This window comes from Euphorbia lathyris, chromosome 3, assembly GCF_963576675.1.
Source record: "Euphorbia lathyris chromosome 3, ddEupLath1.1, whole genome shotgun sequence".
In the NCBI taxonomy this organism is placed as follows: Eukaryota; Viridiplantae; Streptophyta; class Magnoliopsida; order Malpighiales; family Euphorbiaceae; genus Euphorbia; species Euphorbia lathyris.
Window position 1 is genome coordinate 119,592 of NC_088912.1, and position 14,093 is coordinate 133,684.

At 33.6% G+C, this 14,093-nt stretch overlaps 1 protein-coding gene and 1 long non-coding RNA gene across 2 annotated transcripts; one reads left to right on the plus strand and one right to left on the minus strand.

The window, feature by feature from the left end:
- The first annotated feature begins 2,558 nt into the window (after positions 1 to 2,558).
- Positions 2,559 to 4,487, plus strand: LOC136224512 (uncharacterized). The gene is made up of 3 exons (XR_010686471.1): positions 2,559 to 2,707; positions 3,189 to 3,558; positions 3,957 to 4,487. It is a non-coding gene; the product is annotated as an uncharacterized lncRNA (long non-coding RNA).
- Positions 4,488 to 8,324: 3,837 nt separating this feature from the next.
- LOC136224279 (phloretin 4'-O-glucosyltransferase-like) lies at positions 8,325 to 9,687 on the minus strand. Its single transcript, XM_066012560.1, has 2 exons — positions 9,278 to 9,687; positions 8,325 to 9,107 (listed from the first exon to the last, which is right to left on the minus strand). Exons 1-2 carry the CDS (start codon positions 9,663 to 9,665, stop codon positions 8,335 to 8,337), a joined length of 1,161 nt encoding a protein of 386 aa, XP_065868632.1. The 5' UTR covers positions 9,666 to 9,687; the 3' UTR covers positions 8,325 to 8,334.
- Positions 9,688 to 14,093: the final 4,406 nt, after the last annotated feature.

The following is a 14,093-nucleotide window of genomic DNA, read 5'->3' on the forward strand; positions in this document are numbered from 1 at the left end:
CTTGATCTTTGTCCGTTAACCATTGATTGAATAAAACCTTTTAGATCCGTTTAAGGATAAAAACTTACCCGGACTGTCTCTTCTAGAGATGGCTGAAGAATCCACAAAGTAGTAAGATCTCCATATAGTTAGGTGCACGAACAGCTATCGAGCTAAAACCGGTGCTAGCCGAAGAACGAAGAAGAACTAAAGAGATTTTGATATTTGCCTAAACAAAATCCCACTTTCAAGTGGAATGGTGGCTGCCGAAAATCATTTCGATTTTCTTCCTCCATGTTTGTGGTGGCCGAATAAGTGTATTAGTTAATTAGGTTTAGAGTGTTTTTAATTTATATATATATATAGTGTATTCTATATATAGTTAATTAGGTTAAATTGGTTAATTACAAAACTAATCCAATCCTAATCTAATTACATAAATAAATACCAATAATATTTATTCTATGCAATTAATTATGATTAGATTAAATTTAATTACCCCAATTAAATGAATAACACTAATTAATAAATTGACGTGTTAATTTAATTAATTATTCACCGAATGCAATTTCATTAATTTACTAATTAATTAATTACATTCCACAAACTAATTTATCAATTAAATACTCAACACTTAAGACCATTAATCAATTACCTTGATACAAAGTATCAATTAATCAATTAACTAACCACCAATTAATTACCTTGACATTTTACTGTCAATCAATTAATTAATTCTATCTCTCTAATGTACCGTTCTATAAGTTCCAACTCAGATGTTTGATGTGCACGATCATATGGGAATGTCTTTAGCTAGCAGTGGGCTTATGGTACACAGACAGTAAGTGGGTTCTAGCAAACCATTACTGCCCCTAACTAAGACAGAATTTCAGCAGTCTAAAGCTGAGTAAGCTGAGTACTAAGTTGGAAACTGACTTAAGTGTTACTTCTCAACTCACGATTGAAACAGCTCTAGTCAGTATCTGTCTAAAGCTGTCTGACATTATACTCAGCCTAGCTGACCTGAAATTGAGTTAAATCATAAAATCTTAAATTAAGTCAGCATTAATTAAGAAAAAGTTTAATTAGTTCCTAACCCCCCCCCATTTGGAACTAATACTATCACGTTACACGGGACCAACATATAGAGCTCCTAAAATTCTGATATTTGCATATGTTATACCTATGTATGTAAAAGGTTCAGATATTGTAAATAGCATGGATGAAAGGTTGGTTGGCTGTGTTCCATCTCGCGCTCTCTCCTCTCATTCCTAGCATGTAGAATATTTGAAGTTTGGGTGAAATACAAACATAATCTGTAATATATGTAATCATAAATAAAGTCTGTAATATAAATGGTTACAAATATGTATGTGTTTTTGTATGTTTTGAATGACTATGAGATATAGAATCAATATTGTCTGATATGTGTTAAAAATAAGTGATATACGGCTAGGGTGTTACATACTTTGTCTAGTTATCCCATTGGAAATGAACGGTAGGAGAATAATAGAAATCCTGAAGGGCATTTTATTTTAAGTGCTCAAAGGGGTATTTTAATCTTTTATATTTATATAAACAACATTATGTTATGATTCTAGGTTTAGTGCTTATTCACATCCCTAGTCTTGGCATATCTTTACATTGAATTAAGGGTCAAAAGGTCCACTAAAGTTGGCAGTCGAAATTAATTTAGTCCAACTCGCAGTTTAGGTATCAACTCAGGCCTCAAGTTGGTAAATTTTAACAAATTGACTCAAATTCCATCGATTTTAATACCAAACTTTTTTATAAAATTTGCATCAGTTTATCAAAATTAAATTGATACCTAAATATCAAAATTTGGGCAAAATTGGTCCTAATTGTCAAGTTTGAAGGCCAATTTGATCCAAAATTTTCCATATCTCTCTATAGATAGTGATATTTGTTTAAAATAGTAGATAGCAATATGAGCATGTTTCATTTTATATATTCCCATCATTTTCATTAGGTTTAACTGTAATTTCTAATGCCCCTATCAAAACCTATTTACAACACATAAATATTCCTTGTTGTTAAAAGATTGATAACTTAATTTTGGGTCAACAATACATGTAATTAAATTAATTTGTAAAGTCATACTTTACATATGTATAAATTAGTATTTTAGTTGATCCAAACCCCTCAATAGCCACGGTAATAATGTTTAATGAAATGTTTGTATTTGCAAATTGTACAAAGCATATATATAGTTGTAATTTTTTAAACCACAAAACTATATTTACAAATTAATCAAATTACTGAGTTTGTTTTTATAATTTCCGCTAATTTGAATCCAATTTATGTAATATATATACATAAAAAAATTTATACTTGTGTAAATTATTTATATTAAAAAAAATTGTATTATTTAAGGTAAATAATTTATTGATATCGTTTTTTTTACGTATTAGATATCGTTTTTTATGTATATATTATATATATTACAAAATAAAAATAGTCTAAATTGTCCCCATAAATTTAATATTTTCCCATCTTATCCCTTGAGTCCTTTAAATAACTTTGAAACCCTAACTTTAAAGTTAATACGATGTTGATATGGAGAGGAGAGAGAGAGGGAGGGGCAGAGATCGATCTTGACGGAACGAAACCCTCAACCTGCGGCTGCCATTCAGTTCTGCACTTCTTCTGCCTTTGAATCAATTTCCTCCTTTCTTCAATTGTTGTTCGCAATTCACACATCAATTAGGTAATTTTAATTCTGATTGAATGCTTTTGAGTTTCTTCCATTTAATTGAATTCTAATTTCTTAAATTAAATTAGCATGCTTTTGAGTTAAGATGGACACTTTTTAATTCTAATTTATTCCACTTAATTGATTGTTATGCTATTTGACAATCCTTGGAATTAAGATGCTTTTGAGTTGCTAATTGTAATTTCTTCCATCAATAATTAGCTATATTGCTAATTCTAATTACCTTGATTTCGTCATTTTAATTATATTCGGATATCGCTAATTTGTTATGGTATTTGATTAACCATAGGAAGCAACCATGAATAATTAGGTCTAGTCTGCCAATTGTTTTACATAAGTTGGTGAAAGCTTCCCTGCATTAAGTCCTTCCCAATTGAACTTTCTCAAGTATAAGTTGCATTAGGTCTTTTCTCTCATTTGTATTTGTATTGTAAGAAACAAGGAAATTCATGTCAAGATGTGATTGCATCAGCAGATATCACGGACACTCAAATGAACAAAGAAGGATATCTAGCACTGATTGCAGAACGTGGCCGGCGAACATTATCCTTTCAGACACGGAAAATGATGAGAGAATGAAGACGATAAGGAACTGCATGTTCAGTTGGTGGATTATCATTTAGTTCCTCTCCCTAGATAGGACACTTGGAGACATTTTTTAGAGGATGCCTTCACCAGATAAGCTGAACCACAATTATAAGGGGAATAGTCATAAAAGGAAACCGGGTTCGCAGAAACAAAACATATCAAAGAGTCAAGGATGTGTTTTGTTGACTTTACATTCCCATGCAGGAAATGAGAGTAACTCATCTGATTTGCCTTCTCAAACAATAGGAGAAGATGGGGTAAGATTTCTATTTTTTTTGTAATATCTTCCTTCTTTATATTTATTGCTATGTTAGTCTATTTTGTAGTGTGTGTGAATATATGCTTCTAAGTCGGTCAAATAAGACATTACCTCCACCCCTTGTGAAGGGTCTTGAGTTTGTTATGATGACCGACAAGAGGACATTATTTGTTCCTTGTAGATACATATATGAACTTTACCATGTTTAGTTGAATCGAAGATGGAGTAGTTATATCCATCTAAATAGAGAAACTTCATCTTTGATGTCATGTATAACCGGATGTGTTTCCGGAATGTTTTTCTTGTTCTTAAGATTCATGTCATAATTTGAGGCCTTTGTTACATTTTATTTTGTCGAAAAGTTACTAATCCTCTATATTGCTTGTCGAATTGCAGGGGTTTATGGGCCACGAATGCTTCAAGCCAAAGAATTCGACGTTTTCTAGTGATAGTTCGTGCTGCCAGTCAGTAAATGAGGAAATTTTTACTATACAAGAAAAATCCACATAAGAGGAAGAAGAAAGCTCAAGCAGAAGACCGTTGCTGATACGGTTAAGGAACTGATTAGGCTTTTGTTAGCTCTGTTTAGCCGGGTTAATATTTTTGAATCGGATTGGTATAAAGATAGATTTTCTGAATATACCATATGAACAACAATCCCAATTGAAAATAGTGGAAGTTATCAATGTCTGACGCATAGAATCCTTGTTGAACTACTCGTTCCGGTAGATGCTCTTAGCATTACAATTTGTAGAAACCTTGATTTGAGATTAAATCTTCTTCCTCTGCCGTTGCTGTTGGTTTGGAATATTTATTAACATGTCCATTAGAGTATGTTAATGTACTTGAATAATTGTTGAACCAATACCAAGAATGAAGAAATGCAAACTTTGGTTTCCTTTCGGTTCTAGCACGAATTCAAATTTGAATTGATTAGTCGGCTTTCTGATCAGGAGGTGAAAATTATTCAACAAAATTAACTTATCGATTAAGTATTATATTACGCTATTAGCGGACACCAAGTTTTCTTAATTTTCGTTGTCTAAGATGCATGATCATGAGGTATTTCTTCTCCAAATGCAACATTTGAAATTACTAGTTTGATTTATGTAACATCATCAAGTTTGTATTTTGGCTATTTAGATTTTAAATAATAAATAAAGTTATTGGGCTCCTGATGCAAAGAAGTTTGAGTAGACTTGATCCTGGGTGGGTTTAATTTTGCGTGCAAATTGAAATTTGCTAAATTATGCATAATTTCGAACATCTTTCGTTGGTGGGAACGGCTACTATACAAGAGACATGTATTCATGTACTTTAGCCTTTTGTGTACTACTGAGGTTGCTTTTCTGCACATGTCGAATACAAGATACAAAATATATGTTTAAGAACTAAATAGTAGTAAGAATGTGTTTATTTGGTGTATATGACAGGTATCACTCAACTTGGAAGGCAAGAGTGGAGTTGATGCTTTGACTCTAATGCTTGAAGGTCCGTACTGGGACAAAATGGCAAGTACAGATTGTAAGAAGTGAAGGTCAGCTTTGGGTTCGAAGTGGATGAGAGAATTCGCAGACTATTATTCGGTTTCGGCATACATCTTTCCTATTATTCAACATTGGTGAATTCAATGTTGTGATATTTGATGAGCCTGTCTCAGATTGGATTTGACTTGCAAGTGAACTTAATTTGATAATTGTTGTGTTTTAGAATTTCACTACTAATTTAGTCGTGTGGGATGGATTCTTAGCTGAAAGATTTATCAGTGTATATATATATCTTCGTGAAAGATAAAGTTTTTGACATGAATGTCACACTTTCATATCCTTCCTAAGGTTACAACAAACAAAAACTGTGCAAAGTTGCACCAACCCGACCATCAAGGATTAAATTTTGAAGCCCGGGGAAGAGGAATGTCAAAGGAATGAAAACCAAAAAGGAACAAAGTAAGCAACTTTAGCCATAATATCCGCACTTCTAAATGGTTTTGCAATCAGATTTTGAAGATCATTCACCCCATCATCCTTACTAATAGTATTAATCACCAAACCACTATCCACTTAAGCTACAAGCTTTCGAAACACTTTACTAGGTGACAACTTATGACCATCAAATGACCCCATAATTCAGCTTTATAAATAGAAAGCTTTTACCAGAATTAAGATATGTTGCATGTAAAAACAATTTACATAAAAGAAATATTACGTGCTACAACAAAACACAACACCATCACCCATGGGGTGAGCTGGCATTAATCAGCTAATGTTTACAGCTAAATGTTCTCGGTTCGAACCTTAGGAGAGGTAGGAGGAGAAAAATAATTTGAACTTACCAAGAAAAAAAAAAGAACACAGCACCATTAGATCAACTAAAAGCAAAAACATATTTTCACTAAGTGAAAGGGTTCAAATAGAATCGGAATCAAATATACAGAACACAACGACCACCATTAAATGTCAAAAAATTACGAAACTTTAAACTTACAAGACCGTATATGACTATCAAATTAGATTATAACAACTCTAAAATGGCATGTGGAGAACACCTTACCAAGCTTAACAATTTTTTAGAAACTTTAAACCGAAAGTCCATTTCACCATGTAATGTCAGGACCATCTTTTCTAATTTTCTTGCATTCTTTGAGTAGAAACTCAATAAAATGTAGAATCTTACATTGACAATATCTTCAGTCGCATGATACTGAAGAAAGAGTTGTCATGAAATCAGAAACTTAATATTATATTCACATCAATCATTTCTAATGGCTTCATTTAAATCATTTATTCTTTAAACTCTACGCCTAGAAAGTGTATATCATTGCATTTTCTATACAAGTTTCTTCATAGAACGCGAAATGGTAAAACTTTGCCGAGCAATATAGTCAAAAGTTTCTACACAGAGCTGGTCAAAAATCAAAATACATTACAAAAAACACCATAATTATACTTGAATTAAATTTGAAGTTAACACTGACTCCAACAAACATTACCTGATCTATAACTAATCTCTCAAGCATAGGTGAACAACCAAGTGCATTCACAATTCCCGAAATGTGCTTAAAATTAGGATAATCCGGAGTTAAACATTTGATGTTTAACAATGGATAAGATAGCCATCCAATCTCGACCACTAATAGAATCTTCAAACATAATGAAAAGATAAATTTAAGATGATATTGTAGTAATTCAGCTTCATACTTAATTGACAAATATAAAATGTAAAAAGACAAGAATTAACTCAAGAAACCAATTCTTAACTCTAGCTCCTTCACTTGTTGAAGCTGCACCAAAATCCTCCTCACCAAATTTTGGACACACCCATCTAATGGAGCTTTGCTCATACAACCAAGAGTAACACAAGCTGAAGACGGCAAATTTATCAACTCGTATGAACATAACTGATACGATTTTAAAAACAAACAGTTCCAAGTGTAATGTTACAATGTTGGAACTAAGCTTTATTTGGAACTGTACAAGTTACAATGTTAGAACTAATCTTTATTTTGTCAGTTAACTTAGAAGATGTCTAAATATTGCGCATACAAGTTGTAAATATCATAGCATCAAGATAGATTGCCACATTTACAAGGAGTTCATTGAAATTTCAACTTTAAGCAAGTTTAGGGCCAACACATTTTTTACATCAAGTTGAAAGGTTCCTTATGTATTAGCCAAATGACAATGGTATATTTATATAAATAATCAACTTATACCTAGTCTATGTTTTGTAAATGATGTAATCATCAATACCATAATCAAACACAGTGGCGAATACAAAATTGTTATGTTGGGGGGTCCATTTTACATTTGGTGTGTAAAAAATTCGGAATCAGAGAGAGCCTAATAGGCCAAAAAAGATAGAAATTTAGGTTTAAGAAAGACCTAACATGCAAAAAAAAAATTAGAAATTTGGATTTAATGAGGGCCTAAGACGCAAAAAAAAAAAAAAAAAATTTGGATTTAGAGAAAGCCTAGCAAACCAAAAAAATTGGAATTTTGAATTTAGATAAAACCTAACAGGACCTAAGCCAATTCTGGGGTGCTAATTCAGCACCCGATCTAAATTTCTTGGAAACAGGAGGGCCGGAACACCACAACACCTCAAATTTTGTGGAGACACGGAGGCCGAAACTACTGGTGACCATGGTGGTTCCGACAGCCAGAGGGACCAACCTGTCTCAGCCCATGTCAAACATCAATTTTAACAAAACTTCAATTAAATGCAATGTGACCATATATGAGTTATCAAGACAACTACCCTTATACTCAGGATATGTTTATGAGACCCTTTTTAAAGAGCACGTAGAGCATAAGAGTCATTATTTACGGATGCAGGTCTAATGTTTGTTAACAATCAAAGTTATACTTTTCATTTGGTTAAAGTAATATAGACATTTTTCATTTGCTTAGTGTAAATTCTATTTCTTTGGTTTGGCGTTTATCATTGTCTCCCGGCCCATTTTAAACAACAGCATAAAGAGAGAACTAGTGCTAATGCAAAGCAACAATTAATATCTTATTTACTTATAGTTCAATTGCTTTTAAAGGCAAACATTTTATCACCATCATTAAATTCAAAATTTAGTCTATTTACTTGTATGGTCTTTACTTCTTAAAATTAATAAAATCATTGAAAGTGCATATCTTTCAAATAAAAGATCTAACGATCTTGAGTTGTGTTGTAGGGAAATGGAAATTTAAATTAAACCCACGAGTTGATTATCACTTTAATTTTATTTATTCATTTATTTAATATTATGGCCATTAGTCTTAGCCTACATAGGTGAAATACTCCAAAAATGATGAAACAATGAGTTAGCAAAATCTTGAAGATTTTTGTAAGAAGAACCACCTTCCTTAAAAGCATTTCTTGCTGAAACCTTCCATTTGATGGCATTCTCTCTCATCTCTCCATCTCCCATCACCATATTGAGACACCTCTTTATCTCTTCAGCCGGAACCATCCCATCTTCATTAGGAGTAACTCTAACACCAGTTTTCCAACAATCTTGTAGCAGCTTAGCATTTGTTAACTGATCAGTCCATTGGGGAAATGCTACCATAGGGACTCCACAAGCCAAGCTCTCTGTTGTGGAATTCCAACCACAATGGGTAAAAAAACAACCTATTCCTGGATTTGATAGCACCTCTAATTGACTGCACCATGGCACTATCACTCCATTCTCTTCTACCTTTTCCATGGATTTCTCTCTTATAACCCACAAGAATGGACGCCCACTCTCTATTAATGCTCTCCTCATCTCTTCCATTTGCCTCTCTGATACTTCTGTGATGCTTCCAAAAGATATGTAAATAACTGAACCTTCATCCTTTGAGTTAAGCCAATCAATGTAAAAATGGGAAGTTCGGCATTTGAAAAGATCGCCTCTCACTGAAGAATCAGAACCAAAAGGAACCAAAGGCCCAATTCCCACCAATTTGTGCTTGCTGATGGAGTTCAAGGCCTCCAATTCTAATGCGTCCAAGGTGTTGACAAGAATTGTTGGATTAGTTTCTCCATCAAGGATCTGGAGATGTTCTTCCAGGACTGAAAAAGCATATTTGTTGGTATCAGAAGGACTGAAAAAGGAAGGAAGATCATGGCTAGATAAAGGCGGCAATCCAGGAAACGAAACAAGAAAGAAGGATCACTGATATTCTTCTCTAGTTCGTCGCTAAAACCATGGAAGTAATGGTAATAGATGTTGAAAACAGTACCAGCTTGAGACCAGAAAAGCACGGATGGGAGGTTGAATTCCCCAGCAACCCAAGGAAGAAGAAGTGAGTAAGCAACACAAGTGAATGAAGAATTATTTATGATTTCACGGAGACTTTCAGAGCCGTGAATCCTCAGACCAGATATGTAATCTTCAAAATTTTGGACGGGTGTGAAAGCATCATCGTTGCCATCGGAGAAGGAAGCAAAAGATAAGGAAGGAAGAATACAGGTTTTAGACATGGTGCGTTCTGCACCGACACTGGTGGAAAAGGTCACATGGATTCCCATGGAAAGGAGGCGCTTCACTAGTTGAAGAGCGGGGTTGATGTGTCCCTGGCCGGGGAATATTACCAGCAGCACATGAGGCTTCTTTTCCTTATTTTCCATTTCTCTAATTCAATGTGAAACACTTTCTTATACCGGAATTACTCTATCAACGCCTTTTTATACACAAATTCTATTCTAAGAGAGCATAGAGTTTAAGTGAGAGACATCATGTGAATTAGAAGTTAATCACCAGATAAGTGTTTTTCTTGTTGTCCATTTCCCAAAAGACAAATAGAATGAAATAATAAGGTAAGATATTAATGTCCATATCCAACAATATCACACACAATAAAGATATTTGAGTTACTAAATCTTGAAGTTCAAATTTTAGATAAATATTTAGAAACAAAATCTGCTCTCAACAAAATACACCATATGTTTTTCTTTAGGATAATTTCTTGGTTTATAGAGTATTTTACATATTCTAAGTTTAACTGGTATATTATTTTTTTTACAAATTTAATTAATTTTCAATTCGATGAAGAAAAATTAAGTAATTAAAGCTCAAACACTTGAGATAATTTACAAGCAGGCATTAATTAACAACTATATTATTTTTAGGGTAAAGTAAAAAGAAATTATGGCTAAATATTTTTGCAAACACAATCATTTGATTTAAAAACTTGCAAACATATATAGTTTATAGTTTGTACTGTTTGCCAGCTCACATTCAAAAACATTGTTGTCCTAATTTACCTCAAGAGATAGCGATTTAAAGCAATTAAAAAGTTCAGTTTTTCAACTTACTTAATAATGAAGGCTTGTCTAACTTTGTATATTAAATAAACCACAAATATTTTTTTATTAATTTTCTTTTTTGAATCACAAATATTTTTTTATTGAAGACTTACAAATCCTTTAAATGAAAAATGGACAAACAATCATGTTCATTTTCTTTATTATTTAATATAACATTTTTTTGGCCTAAATTGGTATTTTTGGCACCATGAACTTGGTTTAAGTGGTTCGTGTTTGAACTTACTGAAATCCCCTTTTATGTTGTTAAGTACCATTATATTGATTAATCATAAGCAAGGTCAGAAGTATAATGAAACATTTAAATATTCCTGATGCCAATTGGTTTTTCCGGATCCAGTGAATACAAGCAATTAAAATTGACCATGACCATAAAAGTTGGGTCTTTTATTTTATGAGCACTAATTGTTTATCTTATTAATGGTAAATCTGATCCAAGAACATCTATTTTTATATATTTCTTCTTGTACTTCTGGTTTATTTTGAATATGACATGATGATGAGAAATTGGTTGGCTGATGCCATATTAATTTTGCTTTGTTAAATTTTGTTCTTATTGTCGGTTTTTATCTGAAACTGAATTTCATATGAGGTTGAGGACATGCAATTTTCTGTACCACTTTTTGTTTTCCTCTGAAACTGAATTGATATGAGGTTGAGGACACGTGAGTTGTTTGGTAATGAAAGACATGTGGAAGTATGGCTTAGAAAAGATTTGTATATTTATTTTTTTTCAAATTTTCTATTTTTTCTATTTTTTTTTTAATTATGGGTGGGTTGTTTTTGCCATATCAAGATCAGACACATTAATAATTCCAATGCCAAAAATACAAATTATAAAAATTTTAGTGTATATAAACTTAAAAGGCATTACACCCATTTGGGTACCCAAACTAAAACTTCAAAGTCAATTAGGACCCTAACCTATCAAAATCATCAATTATGTCTCTAAACTAAGCAAAAATCACCAATTGAGTCTTCATCATATCCTAAAATCAGAAACTGTGACTATTTGATATAGATTGTAATAATCTATGTGTTGGTTAAAAATGGATTTGGGGAAGAAAGTCTAAAACTGTTGAACTGAATGATTTTTTATGAGGCCTCAGTTGAAGATTTTTGCTTAGAATGGTGGCTCAATTGATGATTTTTTGTTAGTGGACCTGGTTGATGATTATGATAGTTTAAGGTTCTAATTGATTTTGAATCTTAATATAATATTGTATTTTGAATATTTATAAATTTGCCTCAATGTTTTTAATATTTATATGTTTCCTCACTTTTCCGTATCCTATATTGTATAGAAATAGTATTCTTTGTGCCTCTATCTCTATCCGTGTTCGTCTGAATAATGTGAAATTTAATAATTTTTGTATGAAAGATGTGAGAGTTATCCTAGTAAGTTAAGGGGCTTAATACATCATTTGTTTCTGAAACCTGTCCAATTTTTTTGATCAACATCTTAAATTTTTAAAGTATTCTGATAACCCCCACTTTTTTAAAATGTTATGATAGCCTTTCCCAACTTACTTAAAATATAATCAATTAGTCAGCTCATTCTAAAAAATGTAAGCTACATGTGAAATATGTCTTCCACATATCTTAGAATCTAAAGAATAGATGGTTTGACAATATCTAGTTCGAACTTCACTATCTTCTTCTTCCCTTAGATGGATGGGTCCCATTTTCCAATATATGCTTCCCTAACTAGTGACATAGCGAATATGAATTTTGCTTCCTAGTGCATACCAAAAGGGTGATTTTTTAGTATTAATTGCTTATATTTATATTTCTCTTTCTTATGCAAGACTCAATAACTCCTTAAGGGAGAAATCCGATTGCACGGCTTATCCAAAGATGTTTTCTGTATGCTAATGGGTGGTCGAAGTGCTACATGGTGAACTCCTCTATTTGATCTTCATATTTATACCATGATGTGAGACGTCAGGTTCGCTGGATTTTTGGCATGGAATTAGACCCTAATTTTTGGGTCGACGAATGGCTTTGTCCGACGGTTGCAGATAGACTAGAGATACCAGCTGTTAGCGATATTTTGCGAATATGCTAATTTTCGACCTTGTCACGTGTGGTTATGGTGCGAGCGTGCCAGAGAAGATTACCTCTCAATTAAAATGGTTAAGTTTATGGAATTTGCGCGCCAAAACTTGAATTCTAAACGAAACGATTGGCGAGGGACGCAAGGATTGAAAAAGTCCCTCTTGGGTCTCTCGCGCCGTTATAGAAACTTTGCGAGATAAATTGTTTTTATTTAAGCTAAGCGTATAGATTGAAGACGGGAAAAGTATAGAAATTGAAGGCGCGAAATTAACACGAGATTTGGTGAAAAATCGGTATTTTATTGATGTAAATCAAGGTTTGAATACATGTGTTTGAGGTAAGCATGAAATTGAAAATGAATTACAATTGAAGAACTTGTATACTAAACATATAGCTAATTCAATTGAACTGGAAGAACAAATCAAATACAAGGAATTGAAATGCAATTAAAATAAATTGGAATTCAACAACAAACTCGGAGCCACAATAGCTATCTCGGATTGAAGTTGAATTTTGGTGTCAGTGCGAGGTCCTTGGAGAGCTGCAACCGGTCGGGCCCGTACGGTATATGATCTTGGCAATGGCAATGCGTTGGTAGGCAAATGGGGCAGATTTAACCCTCAACTTCGGGAGGCTCGTTTGGATGCTTAAGAACACGGAATTGGACGAGTAAATAGGCTAAATTTAACTTCAGGAGGTCAGGAACAAACTTCTATAAGGGATCGAAGGCTAAAACGGATGCTAAGTAGACGAAATTGGGAGTTGAAAATAACTGGACGAATCTGGAAAATTCTGGAAACAGAATGTCTAAAAGGATTTGGGCTGGACAGATCGGCTTGTAAATAGAGTTTCTGGGCACGGAATTGGGCAAATAAATATACTAGATTGAACTTCAAGACGTCAGGAACAACTTTGTGGAAGGGATTGAAAGCAAAAAATGACTTTAAATAGACGCAATCGGGCTTTGAAAGTAATTGGACGAATCTGGCAAATCGATTTGAAAACAGAGCTCTACCTAGGAATTGAGCAAATTAAAGACTTGGAATACTAAATTGAATTAGAAAAACTTGGAAAGAGGCTATTGGAACTTTCATTGGAGCTAAAAAAGAGCTAAAAGAGGAATCGAAGCTAAGAAAAAAACGAAGAACGAAAGAAAGAACTTGAAGAACTAAGAACAAAGGGACTTAAGAACTAAGAACTAGAACTAAGAACTAGAGAGCATTGGAAGGGACCTTAGGAAGGGGTTTTGTTGTGTTGGATTGAGTGTCTTTTTTATGAAGGGGAGGGGGTCTATTTATACTATTTTGGAGTGGCATTTTGGTAATTATTCAGTGGCATTTTGGTAATTATTCACCAACTACCCCTTGAAATTCTCTCCCACTAACTTGCGACATCACCAACTAACTTAACTTCTTCAACTCCCACTAACTGCTGTTGACTGCTTCCAACTGTTGCCGGAAGAGAGGATACGCCCCGCGTATCAGGGCTTCTAAAGCTTGCGCGTTCTGTCGATCACGTTTACGCGTGGCGTATGGAAGGGTACGCCCCACGTAAACGAGTCTCTGAAGTGGAACGTCTTCGGATGCGCGGTATACGCCCTGCGTATGGAAATGCACGCCCCGCGTAAATGTGCTCCTGATCCTGAAACGCCTTTGGATGTGTGGAGTACGCCCC

What these genes read in the sequence shown, in the direction of transcription:
- LOC136224279 (XM_066012560.1), bottom strand. Translation starts at nt 9,665, where the DNA reads ATGGAAAATAAGGAAAAGAAGCCTCATGTGCTGCTGGTAATATTCCCC. An exon ending in GCTTTTCTGGTCTCAAGCTG is followed by an intron (nt 9,108 to 9,277) that starts GTACTGTTTTCA and finishes ATGCTTTTTCAG; the next exon opens with TCCTGGAAGAACATCTCCAG.